We start from the raw sequence: 23,840 nt of genomic DNA on the forward strand, positions 1-23,840 counted from the left end.
CGAATGGCAGTGTTTGCCTACTTGCTGTTAAGTGTTGGCGACGACTTGATAGCGTACGGCAGTGCCCTGCTCGATTGTCGCGGCTCGTGGACGGAATGTAGGTCGCAATTGGCCTCCAAACGCAAAGAACGCCAATTTGAGACCTTGCTGCAGCGCTATTACCCCGCCACCGATTGCTCAACTGCCCCGTGTCCAGCTCCATCGGTCAAGATGTCAACAGAATCGTTGGACAGTTGCGATTTCGCCTACCAGGAAGCGTCATCACCGGGTTCCATCAGTCTGGACAAGAGCTCATCAACCGAGGTGGTACATACAGTAGAAAACATCACCGAAGTGTCTCCGGGGCTGTGTTTCGTCATCAGTGGCACAATCCAGCTGACTTGTGAGCGATTTTCCATCAATCTGCTGCTGAAGAACGGTGACGTCGCTCTGCACTTTAACCCACGGTTGCCTCAGAACTACATCGTGCGGAATTGCCGCGTGAAGGGATGCTGGGGCCGAGAGGAAGTGGCATCACCGCTCTCCTTCAACCTGCACCGTGGCCAGCGGTTCGCCGTACAGGTGCTGGTGACCGACAAGGAGTTCCTGATCTGCGTAAACGGGCGACATTTCAGCGCATTCCAGCACCGGTTGCCCTATCGCAAGATCTGCACCCTCGAGGTAAAGGGTGACGTCCGCGATGTGGCCGTCGACCAATGCTACATGGAGTGCTATCCTCAGCTCGAGCTGGAGCTCATCCGCCAACAGTCGCCGGAGGTCAGTGACGCACGACCGGAAGCGGACGGCAAACCGATGCCGTACACCGGAGTCCTGCAAGAAAAGTTTACGAATGGCCGGAAGCTCAACCTGTACGGGAGAGTGAAGCTACTGCCCCACTCGTTCTATGTGAATCTGCAGAGCAGTGCGTACGTGTGGCCACATCCGGACATTCTGTTCCATCTGAATCCACGCTTCGGAAACGTCGGCGGTCGGCACGTGATCTGCCGGAACTCGTGGCAAAATGGCAAGTGGGAGCGCGAAGAGCGATCGGAAAATGTTACCGAGTTCGCACCTGGCAAAAACTTTCACTTGCAGATCGCTTGCACGGACGTTAGCTATCAGGTGTCCCTGAACGGGAAGCTGATCGCGGAGTTTATATTTCGAGACAGTCCGCGTCTCGTGGAGGCCGTCTACATCCAGGGAGACATCAAGGTGTTCGACGTCGTCGTCGAGACCGCGTATTAACTCATCGGAAAAGGACCGAGAAGCCAAAGAAAGTCTATACGGAAGCCACTGGGCCCTGTTTGTTGGAAGCCGCGGATGCAAGGGATAGTATGCATGTGCATCGAAGTATGAAAAGCCTATTGCAATGAGTGTTCTTTGCTCAAACTGATACAATAATAATACTGTAATAGTTTTCCGCCAGCCAGCTAGGGCATGCCTACACCCTTCTAGGGATCAATTACTAGAAAAGTTAAAAGCTCAGTCGATAGTCCGTATGTCTTTATGTTGTTCAAATAATGGTTATTTGATGTTAATATCTTTATTGTTATTAGCTTTTGGCATATATACTTACGAAGCAATAAAAAAATAAAATAATGCGTCATTCCTTTTGTGACATGTACACGAACGTGTGCGTTTTTTTTTTCTTTCAGCATGTCCGATTGGAACTAGACCGTTTTTTCGTTATCGCCGACGGACTTTATTTCACATTCCTTATCAAACGTTCATACTAGTCTTTCCCCAGAAAACGCGAAACAAGGGAGACGATTGTGCAAGAACGTTGAAATGTATGCTGTGTAAAGTGGCGCAAGTTTTTATCAGCTCCATTTATTTTTGAATTGCTGCTCCGGTGGGTGCTTTCCGAACTTATAGAACTTAGCAAGTCGATCTGCCTTCCGTAAATTGTGCAATTGGTGTTCGAATGTTACATACACGAGTCAACGATCGTTTGTTAATTATCTCTAAACGTTTATTAAAATTAGTATGAGGCTCGCCCCCGATCATATCCGACGGATATACGGTACGACCAATGGTTATTTTTAGCATGGTCTGCTAACGCTTAGTTCAACCGGGAAGCTTCCGTCTTCGCCGTCCGACAACCACGGACACTCAGGCTCAGGGAAACCCCGGCAGACCGGACACAGTGTATGGGGATCATTTAGTAAAAACGTGCAACATGAACAACAATGCGGCGAAGGACGTGATTGAGATGGGAACTGCCACACTACTACACACGCTGGAAGCGCTTCCGGACGCAGTGAATCCGGGCTGCTTCGTCGGGGATCGGAATGGGACTAGCAGAGTGTTCCGACAAGGACCTTACGCCATGTCGTGCTTTCCGTCCAACCGGCGCATCTGGGATTGGCAAGAAGAAAAAAAGGATGAGTAAAACTGTTAACGTAACCATGTCTCATATAAGCAAGAAAATGCAAAGCGAATGAGAGCGAATCAACCGAGCCCGAATGAATGAAAGACAATGAGGCAGCGACTAAAAGTATAAAAAAATAAAACCGATAAGTAATGGGTTTAATTACAAATATAACAACAACTATAAAAAACGATTAAAACGATTCTGCTTGGCAAATCGATAAAACAAAGTACAAAAAATAAGGACAAAACACGACACGTAAAAAAATCCCTCGATCATAAAGCCTATGGCGATGGCGGATGAGATGGTCTCCCACCGGTGGAAGAAACCGTCCATGTCCTTATGTGGTGATGACGGACTCCTCCAACGCGGCATGCTTCATTAGGTTCAACATTACCTCCTTATCATCGGCGGTGGTGCGATAACGCTCGGATGCATCGCTCAGAGTCGGTGCCTTGAACAGCTGGCAGTAGAGAAGGGCCGCCGTAATGCCTCCCAGGATCGGACCGGCCCAGTAAATCTACAAATAGACCAAAAAAGGACAATTTAATCGAGCCGGCTCCCAACACAGAGACCGGATTCCTCTTTCTAGCCTTACCCAGTGGTTGCTCCAGCTGTCGGTGACAAAAGCAGTTCCAAAGGAGCGAGCAGGATTCATGCTCGAGCCGGTATACTCCACGATACCCAAATGGCCAAGCGTCACCGTCAAACCAATGGCCAATGGTGCCACGAAGCGTGAATCGGGTTTATTCTCGTCACACACGCCAAACACGCACAGCACCAGGACGAATCCGAGGAAGAATTCGAAGCCCAATCCCTGCATTTCGGTGACATCCGCCTTCAGACCGGTGTTGCCCAATCCATTCTGGTACACCTTCGGGATCAACACGTCAAGGGCGGTGGTGGCCGCTAGGGCTCCAGCACATTGGGCTGCCACGTAGAGCAGTGCTCGAATGAGACTCACTTTACCAGCGGCCAGCATGCCAGCCGTCACAGCCGGGTTAATGTGGCCACCACTGATGTGTCCGATTGACTGTAAGGAGGCGGAGGATTTCAGGGAGGCAGGAGAGAACAGAGGCAGCATTAGGTGGGACGTTGGAATTCACATAAATCAAACACCCGTTTCACGCTGCAGCACTTCAATCGACCACGGGGATATGTTCATTCGATAACGATCATGTTTCAAGCCACATGCTTGTAATGTTGTTAAAATTCTCAGGTTCCGTGACGTCCCGATTGACGTCAACCGGCGATTCTTATGGTCACGTGCTACCCAACCAATTCTGGTGCCAATCGCGGCAATAAAACACCCCTAAATCGATTAGAGATCCACGCCGAGTGCGATCGCTAGGAGCATTACTTACCATCACCACCATGAAGACGCTGAGTCCGAATGCCAGTGAAATCAGCGTTTTATCGCCATTTGCATGCGTACAGGCAGCGCAAGCAAAGAAGTTCAGTATGAAGATCCCTGCGGCAGTAGAACAGGACGAATGTTTGTTTTCTGTTTGTGCGAATCATCACAGCCCCTCGCAATACTCACCGACAAATTCTGCGAGCAACGCACGCCAGAGGCCACTGGTTTTGCTCGACAACTCGTCCGTTCCTAAATTGTAGCCCATTGTGATCGTGTTCGGGGAAAAAAACGATCCTTATCTCTTCACTGTCGCTTTAACGAACGCTGTCGATTCTCTGTGCCGAAGAAAAAGCCCCAAAATGACATACATTATTACGTACGTAAATATAGTTGCCTTAAAAATTCATAAGAAAATAATCTAACGCAGAGCCAAATAATGCACCTACGTCAACTGTATGCAAGGAGCTATGTTGCTCGATGCAAGCGCTCGTATCATTTACACGACAGATTTTAGGATCTTATCTCACCGGGGAGCCTAGCACCTTTTTCTGGATCAATTTAAAAAAATCTGACGTAAGTCAGCCCCCACCCTTGGTAAGTAATTTAAATACGAACACCAACTGGCGGCTTAGCTTATATTTAGCGAGTCCAGTTCCACGTACCATATCATTTAATGCTCTTGGTACGAAACTCGTCTCTAATTAAAAGAGAGGGTAATTTACAAATTAAGTGTGGTATCTTTTTCAATAATAATAAGCCGAGAGCAATGCAAGATGAGAGTGAGAGTGTGTCAAATAAACTTGATCTTTTGTTGGATATCGCAAGTAAGAGCGCATAAGAACAAACATCGCGGCGATAATGATGTTCTTCTCCATGTTGCGCCTCTCACCGCGATGCACTTCCGCAACACAATGATTACGCTAAGCTTCTGCGCGCCAAACAAATGCATTGACATCTCGAAGTTCATTCGTAGTTCATCACTTTCGGTTTCCAATTTTCAAGGTTTTCAAGGACCAGCAGGACTCCACGTGGTTACCATTAGATTAACCATTGGCATCGTAGATATGCTTTTTTTAAATAAATCAAAAGTGCATGTTATTGCACACAAATGTTTTTATAATAGCATACTTTCAGGCTGATTGAAACCCCACTATGATGCATTCAAACGTAGCTCAATATACTATATTATATAGACTGGGGTTTGTTAACGAACTCGAAATTAAACTATAAAACAAATAGTTTGACGCACGGATCACACGCAGATGTCCATCGATAATCCATCATGTTAGTTGAGATTGATGGAATAATGTTTTATTCGAACACGAGCGCGGACATTCATGAATTATTCTGGACATTCAATATTCGTTGTAGCGCCGTTTGATTCCTTGTAAATTAATGCATAATTTTGGTGGTAAAGGCTAAGTCTGATAAATTCTCTTCCATAAAGGTAAAAGAAAAAAGCTAAAGAACACAAACCCACCTACGATAGCAAACATTAATCTATGAAGAACCCGATGCGAAGGGAAGATGGAAAACGAAACATAAGCGAATTGGCACGTGAACCTGGGCATAAGACGTTCCTGCCGGCATGGAATCGGGAATTCCCCGGACCGCTCTTATCTTACCAGCCTGTTTCACGCCGTTTTCCGAAGCTCATCATGATTGATAGCCACTGGCCATGTTTCGATGACGACGGTGCGTCAAATTTGGTACGATCATTTGCAAGAGACACCTTTCGGACGCGTAAAGTTGCTGACGCACTTTCCGAATGCTGGCTCGCGGTTACCCGACCGGGTGGGTTGAAATTCTTGTGGTCGGGTTGTTTTTTACTCTTCCCTTAAGCGTCGCCGTTTTGGGTCACTTCGTTTTGGGCGGGTTTGATTTGTGGAAGCGAATGCGACCGAACTGCTGGCATGTTTTCGCTAGATCAATCACGACCCGGACGGTCCAGCAACCGGTTTTACAGTTAAATATAATGAACAACTACTGACTGCGTTAGGAGCGATGTTTTCTGCAACAAACATTCCATTACAAGCTCTCTCGAAAAAGCGATAGCAAATGAAGCAGGAATTAATGTCGCTACACAATTTGGTAGACATGTTCTATGGAGCTGTAGAATGACAATTTGGAATAAAATTATAACCAATTTTTACTTGTTGGAAGTGCTTCAGTAATATCTTGTTGAAATCTAAACTCAGTTCAATAATCTAAACAAGCTGCGTGTTGTTAGCAATTGTGCCCAAAATTAATTTGTGCCAAAGATTCTGTTATTTTAAAACGGTCATGGCCGTCGAATCTGCATACAAGGATTCGTGTGACATCCTTCGCCAATGTCAACTGCTTCACCCGGCACTGGGTCAGCGTGATGCATTTGGAATGATAATTTACGATGCACCGATCACGTTGGGTGCAGTTGCAGTTGCACCTACATATGGCACCTGCCGTTGCGTTACGCATGACGGCTATTTTCTCTCCCAGTGCCATTGGCGTGCATCGTTTCGAGAACGCGCAAGGTTGAGTTTGTTTATTTATGTACATCGCAATGTGTACTTTCCTTCAAAAAGGGTCCGTCCTTCGATCGACCCAAACGGTGGAAGCGATCCAAATGGGCTGCGATACTCGCGATTACATGGTATAGAAAAGACAGTGCAAGATTTAATCGAAATGTACCATAAGAATAAAGATCTTCAAATTGATAGAGATAAGATCGAAACAGGCGATCCAGGGACGTATGATCATTAATTTTCATCTCTTGCTAGCAGATTTCAATCGGTTCCACTCTTTGACACTCCGCAAACAAAGCAACACCGTCTCTTTCAACTAACCGTGACGTGCCTAACTATGATTGATCGATGACCGCGAAGGCTCCACAACGGCGGCCACTAGCGTGCAAAGATTAATGTTCCAATAAAGCGCCTCAATTGTGTCTACCCTCCGGATGGTTCTTGGGAAAATGCTAAATGCTGCCCTAATAGCCACACAACCAAAGAGCCTTCCACTGCAGTGTGCTACAAAGTGGATCGTGCTGATCGTTTGCTGCATCGTGCTATCGCTTAATTGCACGCCATAATCGCACTCTCATTTCGCAGGTGTACAGTGTGCGCACAACGATCCGCTCCGGAAGCTGCAATTCAGCGGAGAAACGGAGATACGAGATAGCGAGCGCGTAAAGTTGGTACTTGCGAGAGTGATTTGATAAATGTCCAGCTAATTGCAGAGGTCCGTGAAGGGCTTCCGTGGAGTGCCCTTTCACGGCCACCCTATTCCGGACGGAGGACATATCATTCGGGTGCGAATAGCCGCACGATCGCATGTGTGTGCAGATCGTGTTGCAGAACACATCAGTTGACCTTTTTTTTGTATGTCGTCTCACAGCGGGCTGGGAAACGGCGCGCAAATGGGGTTGGGAGGGCGAAAAACTCACAGTCACGAAGGGTGATAAAAGCGCAGTAGATAAACGTGGCTTAGAAAACGATAGTGCAATAATAGTGCTTCCATAGCATTGAGGCGTCTAAGGCTAAGTGGGGAGAGAAAAATACTTCTAGAAGCAAAATTGTCTGTTCGTGGAAATGCAACAATGAACCTGACTAAATATTTAATCAATACTGTGAAAATTCCATTCCAGATCACAATCACGCACGCTCGTAATGCTCCCCATCCTGCTTACCCTGGGCTGTGGGTAGAATCGTTATCGTTGGCATTTAAATTGCGTTTCGCGGTTTGTTGGCCCAGCGCATCGTGTCGTTTGTTATTTGAGATTTACCTAGCGCGAAGTGCCCTTCCTTCCCAGAGGAGCATCGTGTATTTTTTTTAATGCAGTTGTTTGCCCCACAAACACCCCCATAAAGCGCCCGGCAGCTCAACCTCCCCTATCCGGCGAACGTAAACCCTACCGGTAATTAATTAATTCTGCAAACAGAACCATCAAACAATCTCGACCGGCGTGTGTTTGCTCGCGGGAAACAATCGATAAGCCGCCCTGTAAACTGGCGCAGTGCACCCTAACTGGGGCCAAATGTTAGGGAGCGATTCGTTGTTTACAATTCTACACCCTCAGTGTGTTTGAATCGTTCACGCAATTGGCGCTTGTCACGAATTTTCACGCGCGAGAAGGTAAACCGGCGGAAGCGAGCGTTGTTTGGTGCGAAGGGAAAAGACTTCAATCGTGCGTCAAGCGACGAACGCGAACCAGGAGGCTGACCTTCGTGGAATGATTGTCGCGTGCCGGTCCGATAGCATGAATGGGAGCGTCCCGTGGGGTTTGATGATTTGTCAGCTATGCTTTTCGCGCGATCGTGGGGTGGAATTTCCACCCCACGGTCACACGTCACAACCGGATGTGGGGTGGAGAGTCAGATTTCTTGCGGTTTCTGTGGAATGTGACTCGACGCGCGTATCGGGTATTATTTTTCAACAACGACATATCAATGCGTCGATGACACGTGTCGGTGGATGTGGCTCGTCTCGGATTCTAATAACACTTTTGATAACAACACCATTTTACATCTCAAAAATGATTCATGCACGTTTTATGACGCTCCTGGAAAGGCTAATGAGCTGATGAAGACATTGGGCTAATTAGCATATCTAACCTTTGCGTGGTGTCTTCGAGCAATGAATGTCATTTAGATTGGTGACTTCATGCAGTTGCTATTTGGAATATTACAACCTAAGACTTCAATAATTGCTCGTAAATACAACGTCATAAAAAAAATAATCAAGGGCATTGCAGGATATGGAAAAGCCCACTCCAGAGCAGCTTGATGAGGACAACACAAAAACCTAGCTCATTAGGAAACGTACATTCGTAATTAATTCGTCATTTAGAGCTGATTCCTGTGCATCGCATGACTAATGGTGCCAGAAGTGGGGACTCATTTTACGATCAAACCGAACCCTAGCACCTATGAACGGTCGCGGATGATCGCTCGCTTGGGTTAATTCCCAAACAAACAAGCGATCACGGGAGCGAACAAATAAGGGTAGAAATTATTCGTGCCCCTCGGCGTAATGGATGAATTATTCACTTGCTTCGTTTAACTCGCCCGCACAGTGACCGAGGGCGAGTAATAAAACAATTTTAACGTTAATAATTTCCTTCCCAAACGGAATTCCACCTGCATCAACCCCCCGGCATCGCGCCAATTACAATCCGTGAGTAATCATCTGAGTCGATGCGATTAGAACACGGCTCGAGCGAACGGAAAACCGAAGTGATCGTGCCGAATGATTCACGCGGGTGGGGATTTAGTATTTTTATTTTTTGAATCTCGACCATCAAAGTGTGCCATGATGACTTGCGTATGTCGGGCTAGAACTCCGTTGCCATACCAACCTCCAGTGGGAAGAAGAACTCGGAAGAAGAAAGATCCGGAGAAAGCACAAGATGCGAAAGATCGAGAACGAGATTTCCTGTGCGCTGGTAGGGGGGTTTCTAACGCTTCAAGAGCGCAACGAACCTTCCGGAAATGTAGCCCCCACGTCCACGATGGAACACCGTAAGTTAATCAGCCACGCACAGATGGTACCCGGACCGCAAATGGTGGCGTAACGGAAGTGCCTATTACTATGGGGGAGGCAGAATCGTAGAATGCGTTCTAAATTGCCACCTAGCCGGCATTTCTCAGCCCGACGCAACTGCCACAAATCGGCCGTCGTCGTTTTACATCCACCACAGACCGGGAGTTTCAGCACCACCAAATGGCAAGGTCGCAACCGAACATCGTCTCGACCGATTGTCTCGACAAGCTGCTCAGTATGCGCGTGAAGGAGCCGCTAATTTTTACCGCATGCACACAAGGCTGTAAAGCAAAAAAAAAATCGTCAATCGTTCGGACGTGCCCTCTGACTGGAAGGCCTCACAAAGTAAAGGCGATGGTGTTTTTCGATAGCGTTATGGGCTCGTAATTACGTCGCTATTTTCGTATGTACAGTCACCTTTTTTGTTTGAGGGGGTGTTCAAAATTAACTTCACGCCACACGTGCTCGATGACACGTGGTCACGCATTCGAAAATACGCGAGCTGTCTTTTGCGTGATGAAAAGTTCGCGCACACACTCTCGAACTCGAGCAGGGGAGTGTGATTTGCATGCGTAAAATTGTGCGAAATTGCTCCACTGGGACTGCCGTCTTATCAGCACGGTCAATTGTTGGAATTGTCGCCATATCGCAGTGGGTTGAGAATTGGCTGCATTCCGCGCCAAGCAACGATGCGTCAGTTTCTGTCCGTTTTAATAGAGCCGTTCTTGACTCGAGCCGTTAATAGATGTAGCTACGGGTCGGTGCGGACACCTCACTAGCTCGTTCTCGTTCGGTTCGGCTTCAGCAACGTGCAAAAGGATGTTTCCGGTGGCTGCACTCTGTTTGTTTACTTAGAACGAGTGGAAAAACAGAAACCCCAACTCTACTGCGTGTTGTGTTTAAGTTGTTGTTTTGATTTGTATTTAAAATATGTGTGAATTACCAGCATTTTCGACCTGTTTGATGAGTAAACAGGCTTCAGCTGTGTTTTTTTAATGATGGATTCTTAAATGCCTCCCTCATAGTTAACCTTCAGATGCGACACATTTCGTGACTTTCCCTTCGTTACTAGCATCTAAAATGCTTCTAAATATATGACAATTCCAACCGACCCATCGGATAGCTTCATAAAGGCTCGGGATCGCTAGTAAATAGGTCCGCTAATTGAATAAATCGTTCAGCGACAGTTCACGTCCGGGGGCGGTAGAATTTTGTGCGGGTGTCTCAAATCACTTCGAAAAACCGCCCTCCCTGAGATGAGGCAACGAATTTCACCCGACAAAATCAACCCGTGGATATGAAGCGCGTGGTCGATCGAGAGGTTGCGGCCCTTAAGTGGTTGTACAACAGCAAGTGAGCAAACGATCGTCAAGTGGTCGTTGCTTCGCGCATTTATGCGATTATTATTTTCATCCGCTGTTTTTGTGCGTGTCTGTTCTTGCCACCCTAAAGCCAACCTCACGGGATCGCGGGACAAAGGTTCTTGAGAATGAGTTATGCTTCTTTTTATTGATAAATCTCAACGAAGCGCTCGTGTTTGACGCAAAAATCGCTATTTAACACCGATGGCATTTGGAGCGTCACATTTTTTGGTTTGTCTTCAGCAGATAAAATAGCGTCAGATCAGAGTATCCCCTATTATCCTGCTTCCCTAAAGCAACGCGCCTGTACAATCGAAGCTCCATTTTATTTTTAAAATAAAATGATACTTTCAAACGCGTTAGGTTAAGCTTCCCAGCTCGCAGCAATGGCGGATGGTGGGCATGGTGGGATGTCGATCTTTAGAAAATAGAAGAAAAGATCTTCAAACAACCCACTTGACGACCTACAAAACGTTACTCCTACGCCGCTTGCTCTCGTGCAAATAAAACCGATGGCGCCCTTCAGAAGCTAATAGCTTTACGGCGCGTTTCCAAGCGCGTTATGGCAATGATACGATCACTTAAGTGTCAAGAATTAGCGCCTCATTTGCGGTGTACCCGGGCCCGCACGAACGCTAGTTAAACGTACTAATTCTACCGAGTGGCCATATTCTTCCCGCCACTTGGCTTCAGGCTTATCTAATTCCACCAGCAACACCTAGGAAAGCAGTTCACCATAATGGTTTATTCCCGCTCGCACCAATGGCGTCCCTTATTCCCGATCTAGGCATTATCTCTAGCAGATGGGCCACACATTTTCACACCACGGCCATAACACTGTCCTAGCTCACATCCACAGTACCTGCGATCGGTCAGTCTACCAAGCCAACGACCTTCGACCTGGCGGCACGCTAATGAGAGCCCACACACAAGAATAGCAAAAAAAAAAGATGGTCGCCCGTGTCGCTGTCCTTCACCGCTTTTCACCACTATTTTCTCCACCCGGAGGGGTCTTATCAGGCACTCGAAAAAGCAAAAAAAAAAAAAACGGCCCACCTCCGTAATTAAAGTCGCACTTCACCAAGTAGCTAATTGTTACCCACTGCGGCAAGGTGATGCGTGCGTGCTGTGGGACACGATAAAAAGAGTTAAAAACGGACGACAATACTCGAAAACAACGCTCCAACGCTAGATTGACGAATGATGATGGTACTTCTGGCGCAAGGTCTACCCCACGAAAGTGTGTTCCGGTGTACCCGATAAGCGAAAGAATGCTCTACGAGATAACGTGCCTACCCCCGTTTTTTTGCAGGCGAGCGAAAGGATGTCGAAATACGCACTGTGTGTTTTCTCTTGTTTTTTTTTTTCGTTTTGTTTGTTTGTTCTCCAAAGGATGCACCGAGCGAGTGATCGCGATCGTCACGATATGTTGGTTTTTTTGTTTGTTTGTTTAAAGCACACTGTACGAACGATGCTAGCCGCTCGAAAGATCGACTACGAATGAGAAGCTGGCCCTATGGCTGACGGTTGTGATCACTGACAGCCGTTGACCGTTCGAATTCCGTTGGTGGTTGTGTGGCCAGTAAAGTCAACCAGCCAGACAAAGTACATCACAGAACAAATGTGCGATGTGTTGAGTAACGCCGGTCGATAATCGTCCGCCGCACGGGTCCGGGTAAAAATAGTAGCATAATTTCCACATTTCATCGAACGTGTTGTGGGCGCGTTTTAGGGTCGAATCCGGGGGGAAAGCTATGTTGGCCACTTGTTGTTTTGGGGGGTTTTTTAATCGTACGATCGTGAGCGTAAACAAAACCGTTTTGTAGCTACAGCATTATTTTACGTTAAACGATTTATGTGGCCGCTGGGAATGCTATCGGTGCTTTTAAAGGTGCTGGTACGCTTTTTGTAAGCAAACACCGTTCTTAATTCTTCACAGGAACCATATGTTGCTTAAATTATCATCTTGATAGCATGTAGCAACTCTAGCAGAAACACAGCGTATGATCTTCGGCTGGGATCATATCGGATTAGTTTACTATAAACGGCATCAGGATGTAGATAAGCGGTAATAGATTGCGAGCAAAAATATTTACCTAGCTCTTCATGTATTCCAATACTTCACTTCAGCTGCAATAGGTTATCAACTGTGATAGTGGCGATAGATAGCGATTGATTTGCTCATAATTTACGACATGAAACAACCCCCCATATCTGATACCTTTTAATTGAAGCACCAAATGCTATATGGCCCTAAATCTAAAGAGCTACTAAATGAACAACTGATTTTGTTTCATGTCCACCCGCCAATAGATTATCGTTTATCGATTAACGATAAGACTTTGGTGCTGTGTGAGATCGCGATCGTCCCATCATCGTCACCGTTGGCACGTGCTTGAGTGCTGGCGCTGGCTGGTGCTATCTTATCAGCAAATTTGCTGCACCGTTTGCTCACTAAATCAGTGTCGTAATAGAAAAAGAACTGGTGGCACCTGATACCCGGCGTATCGTTTTGTGTTTTGGGGACTTTGGAAGCATCGGTAGAAAATCACCACGGTGAGCTTCAGTTTATTTAGCGATCAAATAAGGACATTCTATAAATTTGGCATGCATTAAAAATTTTCCCACTCTATTTTAGATCACCGCAAGGACCGAAATTGAATCGCTTGGTAAACCACCATTTTGCTAAGGATTTCAAGAGGAAATAAATGCACCAAAAATGCTTCTCTCAGCCCATAGTTATGGTTCAAAAACGTAAGACGTAAGCACGCAAATATGTTCCAACCACTTCGGTAGTCCTTGTTCCAGTTTGGGTGTTTGATAACGCCGCTGTAAACGGCCTCGGCAACCGTGTCCAATAATTGGTCGCATAATTGTTGTCCCATAGATAAGCAGATTCGGGTTGCAATCGAGACGACGTCATTCAATCGGATGATTTTTGCACCGAGCCGGTGACGATCCGGCAGTTAGCAGTTGTTCGACATTATTTTGAACATTATTTTTGATATGAAAGTCTCTATAAATCATTTGGTGTTAAATATAAATGTTCGGTCATTTCTCAGTTTACTCTCCGAGAGGTTAATAAATGTGTTTAATCTCACTCATTAGCCTGCAGTTGGCATGAAAATTCACTTGCTTGAAAGCAATTGAGCTTCTACTAGCAACCTAAAAGGGTGTATTTAGAGATTGAAAATCGCCTCAAACAAACAATCACAATAGGGCGAACGATCGACAAACGCAACCCCAGAGGAATCGCTCGCTCTCGGATGCCGAAAATGAACCATTTTGATGCTTGTTTTCACAAAATGGCACGGTTTTAGGACGCAAGCTTGCCTCTAGCTCACCATCAGTGGTCTGTAATCAGCAATTAAACACGGGCGCTTGCCGTCGGCTTCTTAAACTCTTAAAGGAAAACCTTAAACTCTGCTCTCGAAACGACAGCATTGTAAAATATACGATCGCCATAATTCATCCACGCACATAGCGGCGTGTCGGTATTTATCACCGTTGGCACGCATGGTATGTGTTTGCTGTGCATTACTCCGAATACCTTCGTTTGATAGCGCCTCCGAAACTAATATCTTTTGGATACTAAACCATCGAAGCACGACAAAAAAACCCTCATGATCTGTGATCGCTATTTCTGTACCGAGGAAGATTTTTACCATTATGCTATTTGTGGTTCATTTAAACAAAAGCATCTTTAGAACTGCTTCCAAATGAAAAGAAAACAAATGTACTCCGTCACAAGGTCTCTCTGTTGACGAAGAAAAAGCGCGCCGCCAAAAGATGGGCTTTATCGCGACAATTTTGAAACAGCTAGATAATAAAAGTCTAACATCGCCGCCGAAATACGATACGTTGCCGAAACCGTTATGTTCTGGCGCAGTACAATCATTTCGACACCGAACTAGAATTGAATGTCGAGCGGGACGGGATGGTTTTATGCTTGAGCTATTGTGCAAGACTCGTAACTCATAGAAAACCTGCTCGGATCGACCCTAAAAAACCAGCCAGAACGAAGTCAGAGAGAGAGAGAGAGAGAGAGAAGTAATTGCAATTACATAGCAGTACAACTGTAGAATTGTAAATTTTTTTTGTAACTATTCAATTATATGCATATGGGTTTATGTAAAAAATGCAAATTCATCGGTTAATTTACAATTATATTTTACATTTACGATATATGAAAATGTTTTCAATTTACTTATGGATTATACCAGTTTGTTTAGTAACTTGATCCACTGGAATATATATATATATATCTCATATCCTGCGTTCAGGTATGATAGTATGTTAAAAAGGACCCATTGCTGTGTTCTGGTTTGTTCGGTAATGAAAGACAATTTCCAAAACATACACTCAGGACGATCAGAACATCTTTATGCAGTCCCCGTCGTTAACCGCACCGTTTTTCTAATGGGATGATATGCGACCCCCCTCTCAAGGATACGACAGGACGAGGTACAGTCTTTCGTAAGGATGGGTTATAAAAGAATGCTAAAATTAACTGCAGAAAGCAGGTAGCTCTATTAGCATGCTGCTCCCAGCCAGGTAGCTTAAAAGTATTCAACTGCAGAGCACGCCGTTGAAAAGCTGCTAAACGATGTCAAAAAGCAAGTCTCTGTAAATATTATAAGTAATGCACTCTTAACTACACGCATGTCATTTTTCTTAAGCCAAAATTGCATTGCGTTTCATTTACAAAATTTCGTTACGAATTATTCAAACAATTGACCCTACATACGATGCATCAAACGCGTATAATTGCAACGAACATGTATAGCGGAAGAAATAAAATGTGGTTGAAAAAACTGCCCGCGCTCTGACTGCGTTTGGAAAACGAAAATTTTTCGCGAAAGTAACAGGAGAGCATGCATGCGCTTTGTCGAAACGCTTCCGATGCAACAAAACGCTTCAAGCTATGGAAACGCTTAAAATCCAAAAACCGCTATCAGTTTACCCTACTTGCTCATAGATGGCGCTGTCAAAATGAAAAATTTTGGAAATATTTCAAAATATGAAACATTTCAAGTTATTGTTTTCAAAAGCGCCATCTATGGGTGAGTAGATAGCGTTTTGTACAGTGGCTGGTGCTATAGCTGGTGCTGTAGCTGGTGCTATAGCTGGTGCTGTTTGTTTTGAAAATTGTTACCTCTCTGCTAGTATGCTCTCCTGGTATTTTTCCGCAACATTTGCTCGATCATGCACGTTGAAAGTAGATTCAGGTTTTCTTCATTTTACCATTTTTGCTTGGCATGCTTTACATTTTTACGTTGCATGCTGTTGCGTATTTGCGAATACACAACACCATGCAGAGGAATGCGTATAATTTTTATGTGTAAAAGTAAACTGCGTTCTTTCTCTAATTTACATCAAACAATTTACAGTTACTTTGTAGTGCATTTACATGAAAACCTAAAGGCCGTAGGTCTACCCGTTTAAAATTATTTTATTTTCGCGCCACTGTTGATGTCAATAACGTCAATTTTCAAACATCATCGCCTAGTGTCAACAAGTTAACAAAACACTTTTGCATGCAAACGGAAGTATATCAATTACAGTCGAAATAGTCGGTACAGTTACGGATCGTATCCCTTGCCGATTTACATCATTTTCTTGCATTGAGACAAACGTGATGAGCTTGATTGAAAACGGAACAAATTAAGCGTGTAATATTACGAATTCAAAACGACGACGACGACGACGACGTTTTGTTTGATTAAGCCGCTAGTCTCGTACCATTTGCAGGTGAGTAATGTTAGCGCTACGATGTGCAGAAAGTAATGACGATTTATTTCATTCCGTGCCTTCCAACATAGAGCAGTCCAAAACCTTTAAGCAGTTGATACCCAATAATGAGTGTAACGGCTGTGTGGAATGCGATTATCGCCGGTGATGTCGCAGCATTGCAGAAATGCATCCGTTCCGGTACACCAAACACCAATATTGGACAAAGACTCGACAATCACCGGTGGAACATACTGCAGCATGCCGTCATAACCCGCAAACTTGACTGCGTGAAACTGGTAGTGGATCATTTTGCACCGGACCCAACGGTTCCATGTTACGAGGGCTTGACACCGTTGGCACGTGCCTGTGAGCAATCTGTCCCACTGGAAATCGTACAATATCTGTTGCTGCTTAACAAACGCATTATAAACACGGGGAACAATGAGCAGATCACGCCGTTACACTACGCCGTGTCCAAGAATCGGCTGGATATCGTAAAGCTGCTCGTAGCCAATGGGGCAAATCCCAATGCGATGGACTATGCAAATGAAACACCGCTAGATACGGCTGCTTACGATACGGGTAACATTGCGATACTAATATACCTGCTCTTCGTTGCCAAAGCCAAGTGGGGGTCTGTTCCAAATCGACTTATCATATTTGGTGGCCGAGCGACATATCCTGTGAAGAAAAAAATTGCCTGCTTCAAGATACTCTTCAATCATGAATACCCGAAGCATGCATACCGTCAGCGCTACTACGTAAACGATGTGCTGGCTGTGGCTCTTATGAGCAACGGATCATCATCCCTAATACCGTACTTCATAGAAACGGAGTTAAAATGGGAAAAGCGGGTTGATGTTCGCTCTCTTTACTCACGATTGATGAATCGATTTCAACTGCTTGCCCTTTCTGTATTCTCCCATTGTGGACCCGTGGCTTCGGAATCTCGGCCAAAATGGTGCTTGTTCGAAAATAGGCTATATAAATTAGCTACATTGGAGCTTAAACGATTAATGTTATGTGCGCTAGGTAACAAGCGCCCTAAATCGTACGGCCATGCATTGACACTATTGGAAGATTTTGTCACATTTTGGTCTAAACTGTTTTATAACGTATTCGATATCATAATGGTGTGTACCGATATATACTTTGACGGACGCTTTAATCTCAGCACAATAATTTATAATAACCACCAAAAGGTTGTAGATTGTATCGTAACCATGACTGGCAAAGGAGTGGATGAGATAGTTAGCCACATCTTGAAAGAAGAGACCAAGCAAGGTGAGCAGAACCCTTGTATGTTAATGCCGTACCTGAAACATTGCTCTCCGGTGCTAATGAGAAAGTTAGCTCTAGAGTATAGATATATGAGCCCCATAGGAGCGTCGTTATTGTGGCTATTGGACCACTTTGGAACTTGGCAAACCATATCGTTAATACAGAAACCTAAATTCGATCGTTTTACTCTAAAACGCTTCGCCCGCGATGTTATTCGTGAAACGGTATGGGAAAATGTCTCCCGACCAAACCTCTCTCACGTCGATGGAGCATTATACTTTGATAAGCAGCTACTATTGTTGGATTTACCCCGCGAATTGTTACTATATCTGAGACTTTGTGATGAGGACTCGTTCAGATGGGCAGCTTCATTCATTTAATGTACGTAGGGTCGCTAAGAGTTAGGTTTTTCGTTCATAATACCGAACACGACAATTGTTATACGAAATATTTGTTCAGGAAATAAATGGTTCATTCATCTCACCGGCTAGCACCGTTAAATGCATTAAATTATCCTTTTATTTCACCACACGCGACAATCGTTACTTTTTGTTGTACTCTTCCACCCTTCGACCCACAGCGTTCCATTTTGCGCACTACGTCGGCACCGCTGATAACATTTCCAAACACCACGTGCTTTCCATCCAGCCAGTCGGTTCTGAAAAGAAAATCGTTTGACGAATATGATTTGTTTTACGTCGTGTATACATTTTCCGAAAGACAGTAGCTCACTTTTCAGTGCAAATGAAGAACTGGGAGCCGTTTGTGTTCGCGCCGGAATTGGCCATCGATAGAATCCCGAAACCGGTATGTTTTAGGGTAAAATTTTCATCGGCAAACTTTTTACCGTAGATCGATTTCCCACCCGTTCCATTGTGTGCAGTAAAGTCACCGCCTTGGCACATCTAAGGTGAAATAATGAAGAAAATAGAAAATGAGTTAACCCGGACCACGTTTCACAGGCACGACAGTAGCACGTGGGACTCACAAACTCGGGAATAATACGGTGGAAAGTTGATCCCTTGTAACCAAATCCCTGCTCGCCGGTACAAAGTGCACGGAAGTTTTCCGCAGTTTTGGGAACGATATCCGCCCGCAAAACCATAATTACACGTCCGACGTCGCTGTTTCCTATCCGTATGTCAAAGAACACTTGGGGATTGCGCTTCTTCTCCTCCGCTACCTTTGGTTCCGATGGCTGGACGTTTTCGGCGCCGGTTTCCATCTGCTGCTCGTTGTTGTCGTTGTTCTTTAGCGTAGCACCGGCGTGCTTTTGAAGCCAGTTATCGTCCGCCCACACCGGCCGGTTGCTGCCCTCCTTGATGCGCTGAGGCTTCGCTGTGTTTACGCGTATCGTGCGCCCGCAGAGCTCCGAATCGTTCATATTGTCCACAGCAGCGGCAGCATCTTCGGCGTTTTCGAATTCGATGAAAGCGAACCCTCGGTGCTTCTGCGATTCGTAATCGATGGGCATCTGAATGTCTACCAGATCGCCGAATGGGATGAACGCGTCGGTTATCAATTTATCTGTTACCTCTTCCGACAAGCCACCAATATAAACGGTGCGTTTATCATTTGCCATGGTTAAAACTGATTTATTTTTCGCCTAGATTTCCGTTATTCGCTTTTCTTCTAATGTTTTGTTTACTGTTTTGTTTACGGTGTAAATGTCAAAAAAGGTAAACAAAATTTGACGTTTCTAAGGCTACGTTACGATTACACGATAGAGAAATTTTAGGTTATTCTTTCTATTGTAAAAAAAACCTATTTTAACTAGATATAAAAGCTAAGAATCAACATCAAACATTATGTAATACTTTCGGACGAAAAACGTGTAAAAAACTAGTAGAAAATTTTAAATATTCAAACATACTACACATACGACACATGTTCAATTTTATCAAGCAATCAGCTCTAGATAATAAACATTCTCGTATAGTGAAGTAAATACGTGGTCAGTTTGTTTTGTTTCTTTTCGTCCTAGCTCAATTTCTACCAGAAACACTGAGGAGACCCGCAAAAGTGCTTCGAATTTGAAAATATGAACGTGAGTTGGCATTCCCAAGCAAAATTGTCTATGGCAAAGTAATGTGCATTGGTGTTTTATATGTTTCTTAGGAAGCAGACATTCCAATCGATATCCATGCAGGGAAGCTGCTGGATTGGCTGGTTTCTCGACGGATTGCCGACAAAAATTGGCACCTTTATGTACGCAATATTCGTAACAAAATCAGCAATGCCATCACGGATATGCCCGCGCACGACGAGTTGTTGCAGCTTCTTTCCGGCGCACGTAAGCATCCTGTACTGTGGATGAATTTTGGGAGAACGCTCAGCCACTTTCCCTGCTTCCTTTCGCAGATATCAATTATTTCCACTGCCAACGCATCGTGGAAATCTTGAAAACAACGGAGGTCGATTCAAAGAACGTTTTTGGCCGATACGGCAGCCAGCGAATGAAGGACTGGCAGGAGATCGTCAAAATGTACGAAAAGGACAACCTGTACATAGCGGAAGCGGCACAAATACTGATGCGAAATATCAATTACGAGATTCCCGGGATACGTAAGCAGATCAAGCACCTCGAGCAGCTGGGCGAAGAAGCGGAAAAGAAGATAGAAGATCTGGAGCGCTCTGAGAAGGTGGTGCTAGCTGAGTACCAGCAAATGTGCAAACAGCTTGGTGTTTCCGGTGAAAATTTGCGCCAGGAGTTGGTGAACAAAATGTTCAACGATTTACCGAGCATGTTAACAAGCCTTGCCAGCTCTGTCTCGCCTCTAAAGAAACCGGTAGAGCTGTACGGTTCATTCTTGGGAGGCGCTGAATGTTTGCCACTGCTAAAACACGTTCTCGCTAAAGGCAACACGACGGTCTACGAGTTCGTCTACGGCGAGACGCCTCTAGCTGTCGAAGAACCACCAGTTAAATTCACGCAAGAGGACACTCTCGACCAGGAAGAGAACGCTGTCATCGATTTCGGCGATGATGGAGGAGAAATCGATTTTGGCAACGAAGTTGTTGATTTAGGTGCACCGGTCGAACTGGATGTCGGCGATATTGACTGGGGTGCACCGGAAGAGGAGCCAGCTGCAAACAATGGCAACGCAATCGATTTCAACATTTCACTAGAAGAGAGTGGCATAGTCGTGGAGGAGGACGGGAATATGGGCGGCGTCGCTAAAGGGGATGAAGCGTACACCGTGCTGGATGCCCCGCAGTATCGGGATCGGTTTATGAATGATCTGCTGGAGCTGCAGGCTTTCCTTAAGATGCGCCTCCAACAGCTAGGTAGCTCCGATAAGGCACAACTGCTATCATTCGTGATCATGGAGAACCATTTCGATCACGATGAAAAGACCGTGGCGGCTATGCTGGCCGAAGCGGAGGTTGTTTACGCAGCATTGACGCACGACCTGATGCAACATTTGCTACAAATAAAGCATTCCTCTGTGTAAGGCATTTAACGACACCATCACGAGTGGTTGGCGAGTGCTATTCCATGCGCGGTTTTAAAATGTCCTTTTTAATTTCTTCCCCGCAGGTACGTGGATATCCTAACGTCTAACGTGAAGCAAAAGCTATCTTCCATCGACAAAATGAAAGACACGGTACAGCAGCTCAAGCAAAAGTCCGTCACCTTCAAGCAGCAAGCTGTTGAACTGAAACCGACGCAGGCTAAAATCGTGGAGCAGACCAAAATTCTGCAAGGCCAGATTGAGAGGGATATCTCGAAGAGATATAAAAATCGCGTGGTCAACCTTTACGGTACCAATGTGTAAAGAAGAATGGCGATTTCTTTATTGTTTATGTTTATCCTGTTCCCGGTTATTAATACCAATTTGTGTGCGTTAATAAAAAAAAACACAAAACTGTAACGAACCGCGTAGCGGCCAATTTAAATCATGTGCTTGATTATCGCGCCCGTTAGCGCCCGCCTGGGTGTTACTGGCGCTCTACGCATGTGCGCCGCAACTATCACATCGCATCTCAGGACGACGCACGTAACGCACCAGTTATCTTTTTTTGGTCGTATTTCCGTGTGTCAGGAGCCAAACCTCGAAATTTTCCGGGAGCTAGCGCGAGAGCGCACGAGAGCGAGAGAGGAGCAGCCCGGAAAAGCGAAGCATAAAAAAAAACAACACACACAGAAGCGACTCCGGGAGAGTTTTTTCCCAATTCCGTTCACTGCCGTACCTGTTTCGCATCCGCAGTTTGGTTCGGGAATGCAACGAGCGTACGACGCCGTCCCTACTGGAACTGGTTGACCCGGAGTCGTCCTCGTTGTTCATTCATCTTCATCGGTGTGCCACCGTCAGTGGTGAAAGTGGACGTGCCGCGGTCGGCAGTCGGGAGCACCGATACCCTTTCCAACAGCGCTAGCGTGGAGTAGCAGAAGCCGAAGCAGAAGAAGCAACGAATCCTTGAACGGTGCGAACCCGCCCGTCGTTTGCATACCCAACGTGGCTTCAACGTGCTAGTGGTGGAGTGTGATGGATGGCAACCGATGTGTTCTGCTGGAAACTTGAAAGAAAGTCTTCCCCGACACCTGCGATAGGCGCAGTAGAGCCAGCAGCCGCAGGAGTAGCCACAACTGGGCATCTGGGTCGTTACCGTTCACTGTGCAGGAGGCCTCGCCAGTGGACCTGCTCGGAGTGACGGTACGTCGCAGGGACCTTGCGTGTGCCTGGTATTTCATCTCCGAAGCTGGACAAATCTTGTGGTAGGTAGCAGCTCCGGGTCACGCCAGAGAAAATGTCTCTTGTTCGGGATCGAGACAAGTGAAAAATCGTGCTGCGCATTCGTCCCTCGTTAGGGTGGCATTTGTGACCCATTCTCTCGGTCGATCTTTGAACGCACCAGTTTCGTTACGAATGACTGGGTCTCTGTTGCGATACTTGGGCGCGTGTGTATGGCCTTACAACATCTCGATTTGGTGGTGATGAGGGATTTCCTGCCATCCTTAACAGTGGCACAGTTCGAATGCGGAAGGACTCGTTTAGTGGAAAACTGACAGCTTCTGCAAGGACTCGTTCAACGCACGATGCATAACGTTCCGCAGGAGCCACACGTCGGAGACATTTTCATCTCAAGTGAACCAGTGTACTTGTGTACGAGCCTTTGTGTGCCTGTGTGTGTGTGTCGTGTTCTATTGGCTAGTTCATAATTGTTCACATGCGACAACAATTCTGCATGAAATGAGGCATCACAAAGTGACGAGCAGCGCTTCTCGTCGTGTTCTTTCACGTCGATAAAGCGTGACGGCAGCGTGTGGCCATCGTCGAGAATTCACTCAGAAGTCCGCTTATGGTGGGTGATAACTGACCGCAGGAAGTGGAGTACATCAGGAAGTGGGTGTGGAGCGGGAGGAAGCTGCAGGTCACTAACTACATCGACCTCCCCATGGTGGTGGGGCGCTTCATTCATAGTCATGATTCGCTTTTCCATAATGCCTACCCCTGTCCACCCGTCCCTCTCGTCCTGTGTGTATGTCCCCGGGAAAACGCGTACAGCATTTCCATCCGCACTACCGTCCTGCTCCATGCCCCATGCCGTTTTGTTGCTGCGCCGTGAAGTGAAGTAACATTTCGACCTTCTCTGCTCATCGCGATCACATTCCAGGATATATGAATGCGTGAACAACATACACGCACACACACACACACAAACACCCACAGACACATATGCCGCACTAGTGTGCTGGTCTACTACAAACGTTTGACATTGTACCAGTGTGTGTCGCAGCGTGTCACCATGATGGAGACGCCTGGTTGCGCGTGCTCTCGTGAAGAATATCTGTGGCCTTTTTTCCCATTTTTCGTGAAGCAAATGACTCGGGCTGGACGACTATCGATTATTTGAACGCCTTTAGGCGAGATGACTCGCGCACGTGGTGCCACACGAGTGCCGTGGAAATGGTTCCTTTAGCGATAACCAAAAAAACGATGAAAAAAAAACTCGTTTACATTCCATAACGTCTGTGCGCTGGAAATGAGGCTTGTCGACCAAATAGTCATCAAAGCATGCTGTCACGCGCTCGTGGCTCCGTATTGGTGCACCATGTGACAGTGTTCGTGCAGCAGGACCAGCGCATGCTGCGGTGGGAAATCAATCATAAAAAAAAAGCCACACACAGGCAGAAGGAAATATGCTGTCTCCTGGTGGTTTTCCTTTTCGTGACACATAATGACAGGCTTTCGTACCCTTGTTCTCATTTCTCTCTCTCACTCTACGGGGCTTT

The 23,840-nt window shown here is 45.9% G+C and overlaps 5 protein-coding genes across 7 annotated transcripts; 3 read left to right on the top strand and 2 right to left on the bottom strand.

The window, feature by feature from the left end:
- Positions 1-3: 3 nt before the first annotated feature.
- LOC128723321 (galectin-9-like) lies at positions 4-1,590 on the top strand. Its single transcript, XM_053817049.1, has one exon. The coding sequence runs from the start codon at positions 4-6 to the stop codon at positions 1,222-1,224; it is 1,221 nt and encodes a 406-aa protein (XP_053673024.1). The 3' UTR covers positions 1,225-1,590.
- Positions 1,591-1,934: 344 nt separating this feature from the next.
- On the bottom strand, positions 1,935-12,072 carry LOC128727242 (aquaporin AQPAe.a). 3 transcript variants are annotated; one of them, XM_053821133.1, is made up of 6 exons: positions 11,885-12,072; positions 3,894-4,042; positions 3,715-3,821; positions 2,949-3,383; positions 2,748-2,870; positions 1,935-2,337 (listed from the first exon to the last, which is right to left on the bottom strand). In XM_053821133.1, the coding sequence occupies exons 2-6, from the start codon at positions 3,970-3,972 to the stop codon at positions 2,302-2,304; spliced, it is 780 nt and encodes a 259-aa protein (XP_053677108.1). In that variant the 5' UTR covers positions 3,973-4,042; positions 11,885-12,072; the 3' UTR covers positions 1,935-2,301. The 3 variants fall into 3 exon arrangements, with proteins under 3 accessions (XP_053677108.1, XP_053677107.1, XP_053677106.1); XM_053821132.1 differs by lacking the exon at positions 1,935-2,337 and having other exon boundaries at positions 2,691-2,870; positions 11,929-12,072; XM_053821131.1 differs by lacking the exon at positions 1,935-2,337 and having other exon boundaries at positions 2,691-2,870.
- Positions 12,073-16,446: 4,374 nt separating this feature from the next.
- Positions 16,447-17,982, top strand: LOC128722713 (uncharacterized). Its single transcript, XM_053816390.1, has 3 exons — positions 16,447-17,282; positions 17,496-17,605; positions 17,873-17,982. Exons 1-3 carry the CDS (start codon positions 16,447-16,449, stop codon positions 17,980-17,982), a joined length of 1,056 nt encoding a protein of 351 aa, XP_053672365.1.
- A 130-nt stretch (positions 17,983-18,112) lies between these two features.
- LOC128725770 (peptidyl-prolyl cis-trans isomerase E) lies at positions 18,113-19,184 on the bottom strand. The gene is made up of 3 exons (XM_053819540.1): positions 18,591-19,184; positions 18,335-18,507; positions 18,113-18,260 (listed from the first exon to the last, which is right to left on the bottom strand). Exons 1-3 carry the CDS (start codon positions 19,182-19,184, stop codon positions 18,113-18,115), a joined length of 915 nt encoding a protein of 304 aa, XP_053675515.1.
- Positions 19,185-19,690: 506 nt separating this feature from the next.
- On the top strand, positions 19,691-21,466 carry LOC128722714 (CDK5RAP3-like protein). Its single transcript, XM_053816391.1, is given in 3 exon segments — positions 19,691-19,895; positions 19,964-21,053; positions 21,144-21,466. Coding segments are annotated over 3 exon segments (1,533 nt in total). The 3' UTR covers positions 21,382-21,466.
- Positions 21,467-23,840: the final 2,374 nt, after the last annotated feature.

This window comes from Anopheles nili, chromosome 3 (assembly GCF_943737925.1).
Source record: "Anopheles nili chromosome 3, idAnoNiliSN_F5_01, whole genome shotgun sequence".
NCBI lineage: Eukaryota > Metazoa > Arthropoda > Insecta > Diptera > Culicidae > Anopheles > Anopheles nili.

Bases quoted from the DNA above. Each gene is read 5' to 3' on its own strand.
- LOC128722713 (XM_053816390.1), top strand. From the start codon at position 16,447: ATGAGTGTAACGGCTGTGTGGAATGCGATTATCGCCGGTGATGTCGCA. The intron at 17,283-17,495 runs GTGCTTGTTCGA...CTTTAATCTCAG, and splicing joins TCGGAATCTCGGCCAAAATG to CACAATAATTTATAATAACC. The intron at 17,606-17,872 runs GTGAGCAGAACC...ACGTCGATGGAG, and splicing joins GAAAGAAGAGACCAAGCAAG to CATTATACTTTGATAAGCAG.
- LOC128727242 (XM_053821132.1), bottom strand. From the start codon at position 3,972: ATGGGCTACAATTTAGGAACGGACGAGTTGTCGAGCAAAACCAGTGGC. The intron at 3,822-3,893 runs GTGAGTATTGCG...CTACTGCCGCAG, and splicing joins GTTGCTCGCAGAATTTGTCG to GGATCTTCATACTGAACTTC. The intron at 2,871-2,948 runs GTAAGGCTAGAA...GTCTATTTGTAG, and splicing joins ACAGCTGGAGCAACCACTGG to ATTTACTGGGCCGGTCCGAT.
- LOC128723321 (XM_053817049.1), top strand. From the start codon at position 4: ATGGCAGTGTTTGCCTACTTGCTGTTAAGTGTTGGCGACGACTTGATA.
- LOC128725770 (XM_053819540.1), bottom strand. From the start codon at position 19,184: ATGGCAAATGATAAACGCACCGTTTATATTGGTGGCTTGTCGGAAGAG. The intron at 18,508-18,590 runs GTGAGTCCCACG...ATTTCACCTTAG, and splicing joins ACCGTATTATTCCCGAGTTT to ATGTGCCAAGGCGGTGACTT. The intron at 18,261-18,334 runs GTGAGCTACTGT...TTTTCTTTTCAG, and splicing joins TTCTTCATTTGCACTGAAAA to AACCGACTGGCTGGATGGAA.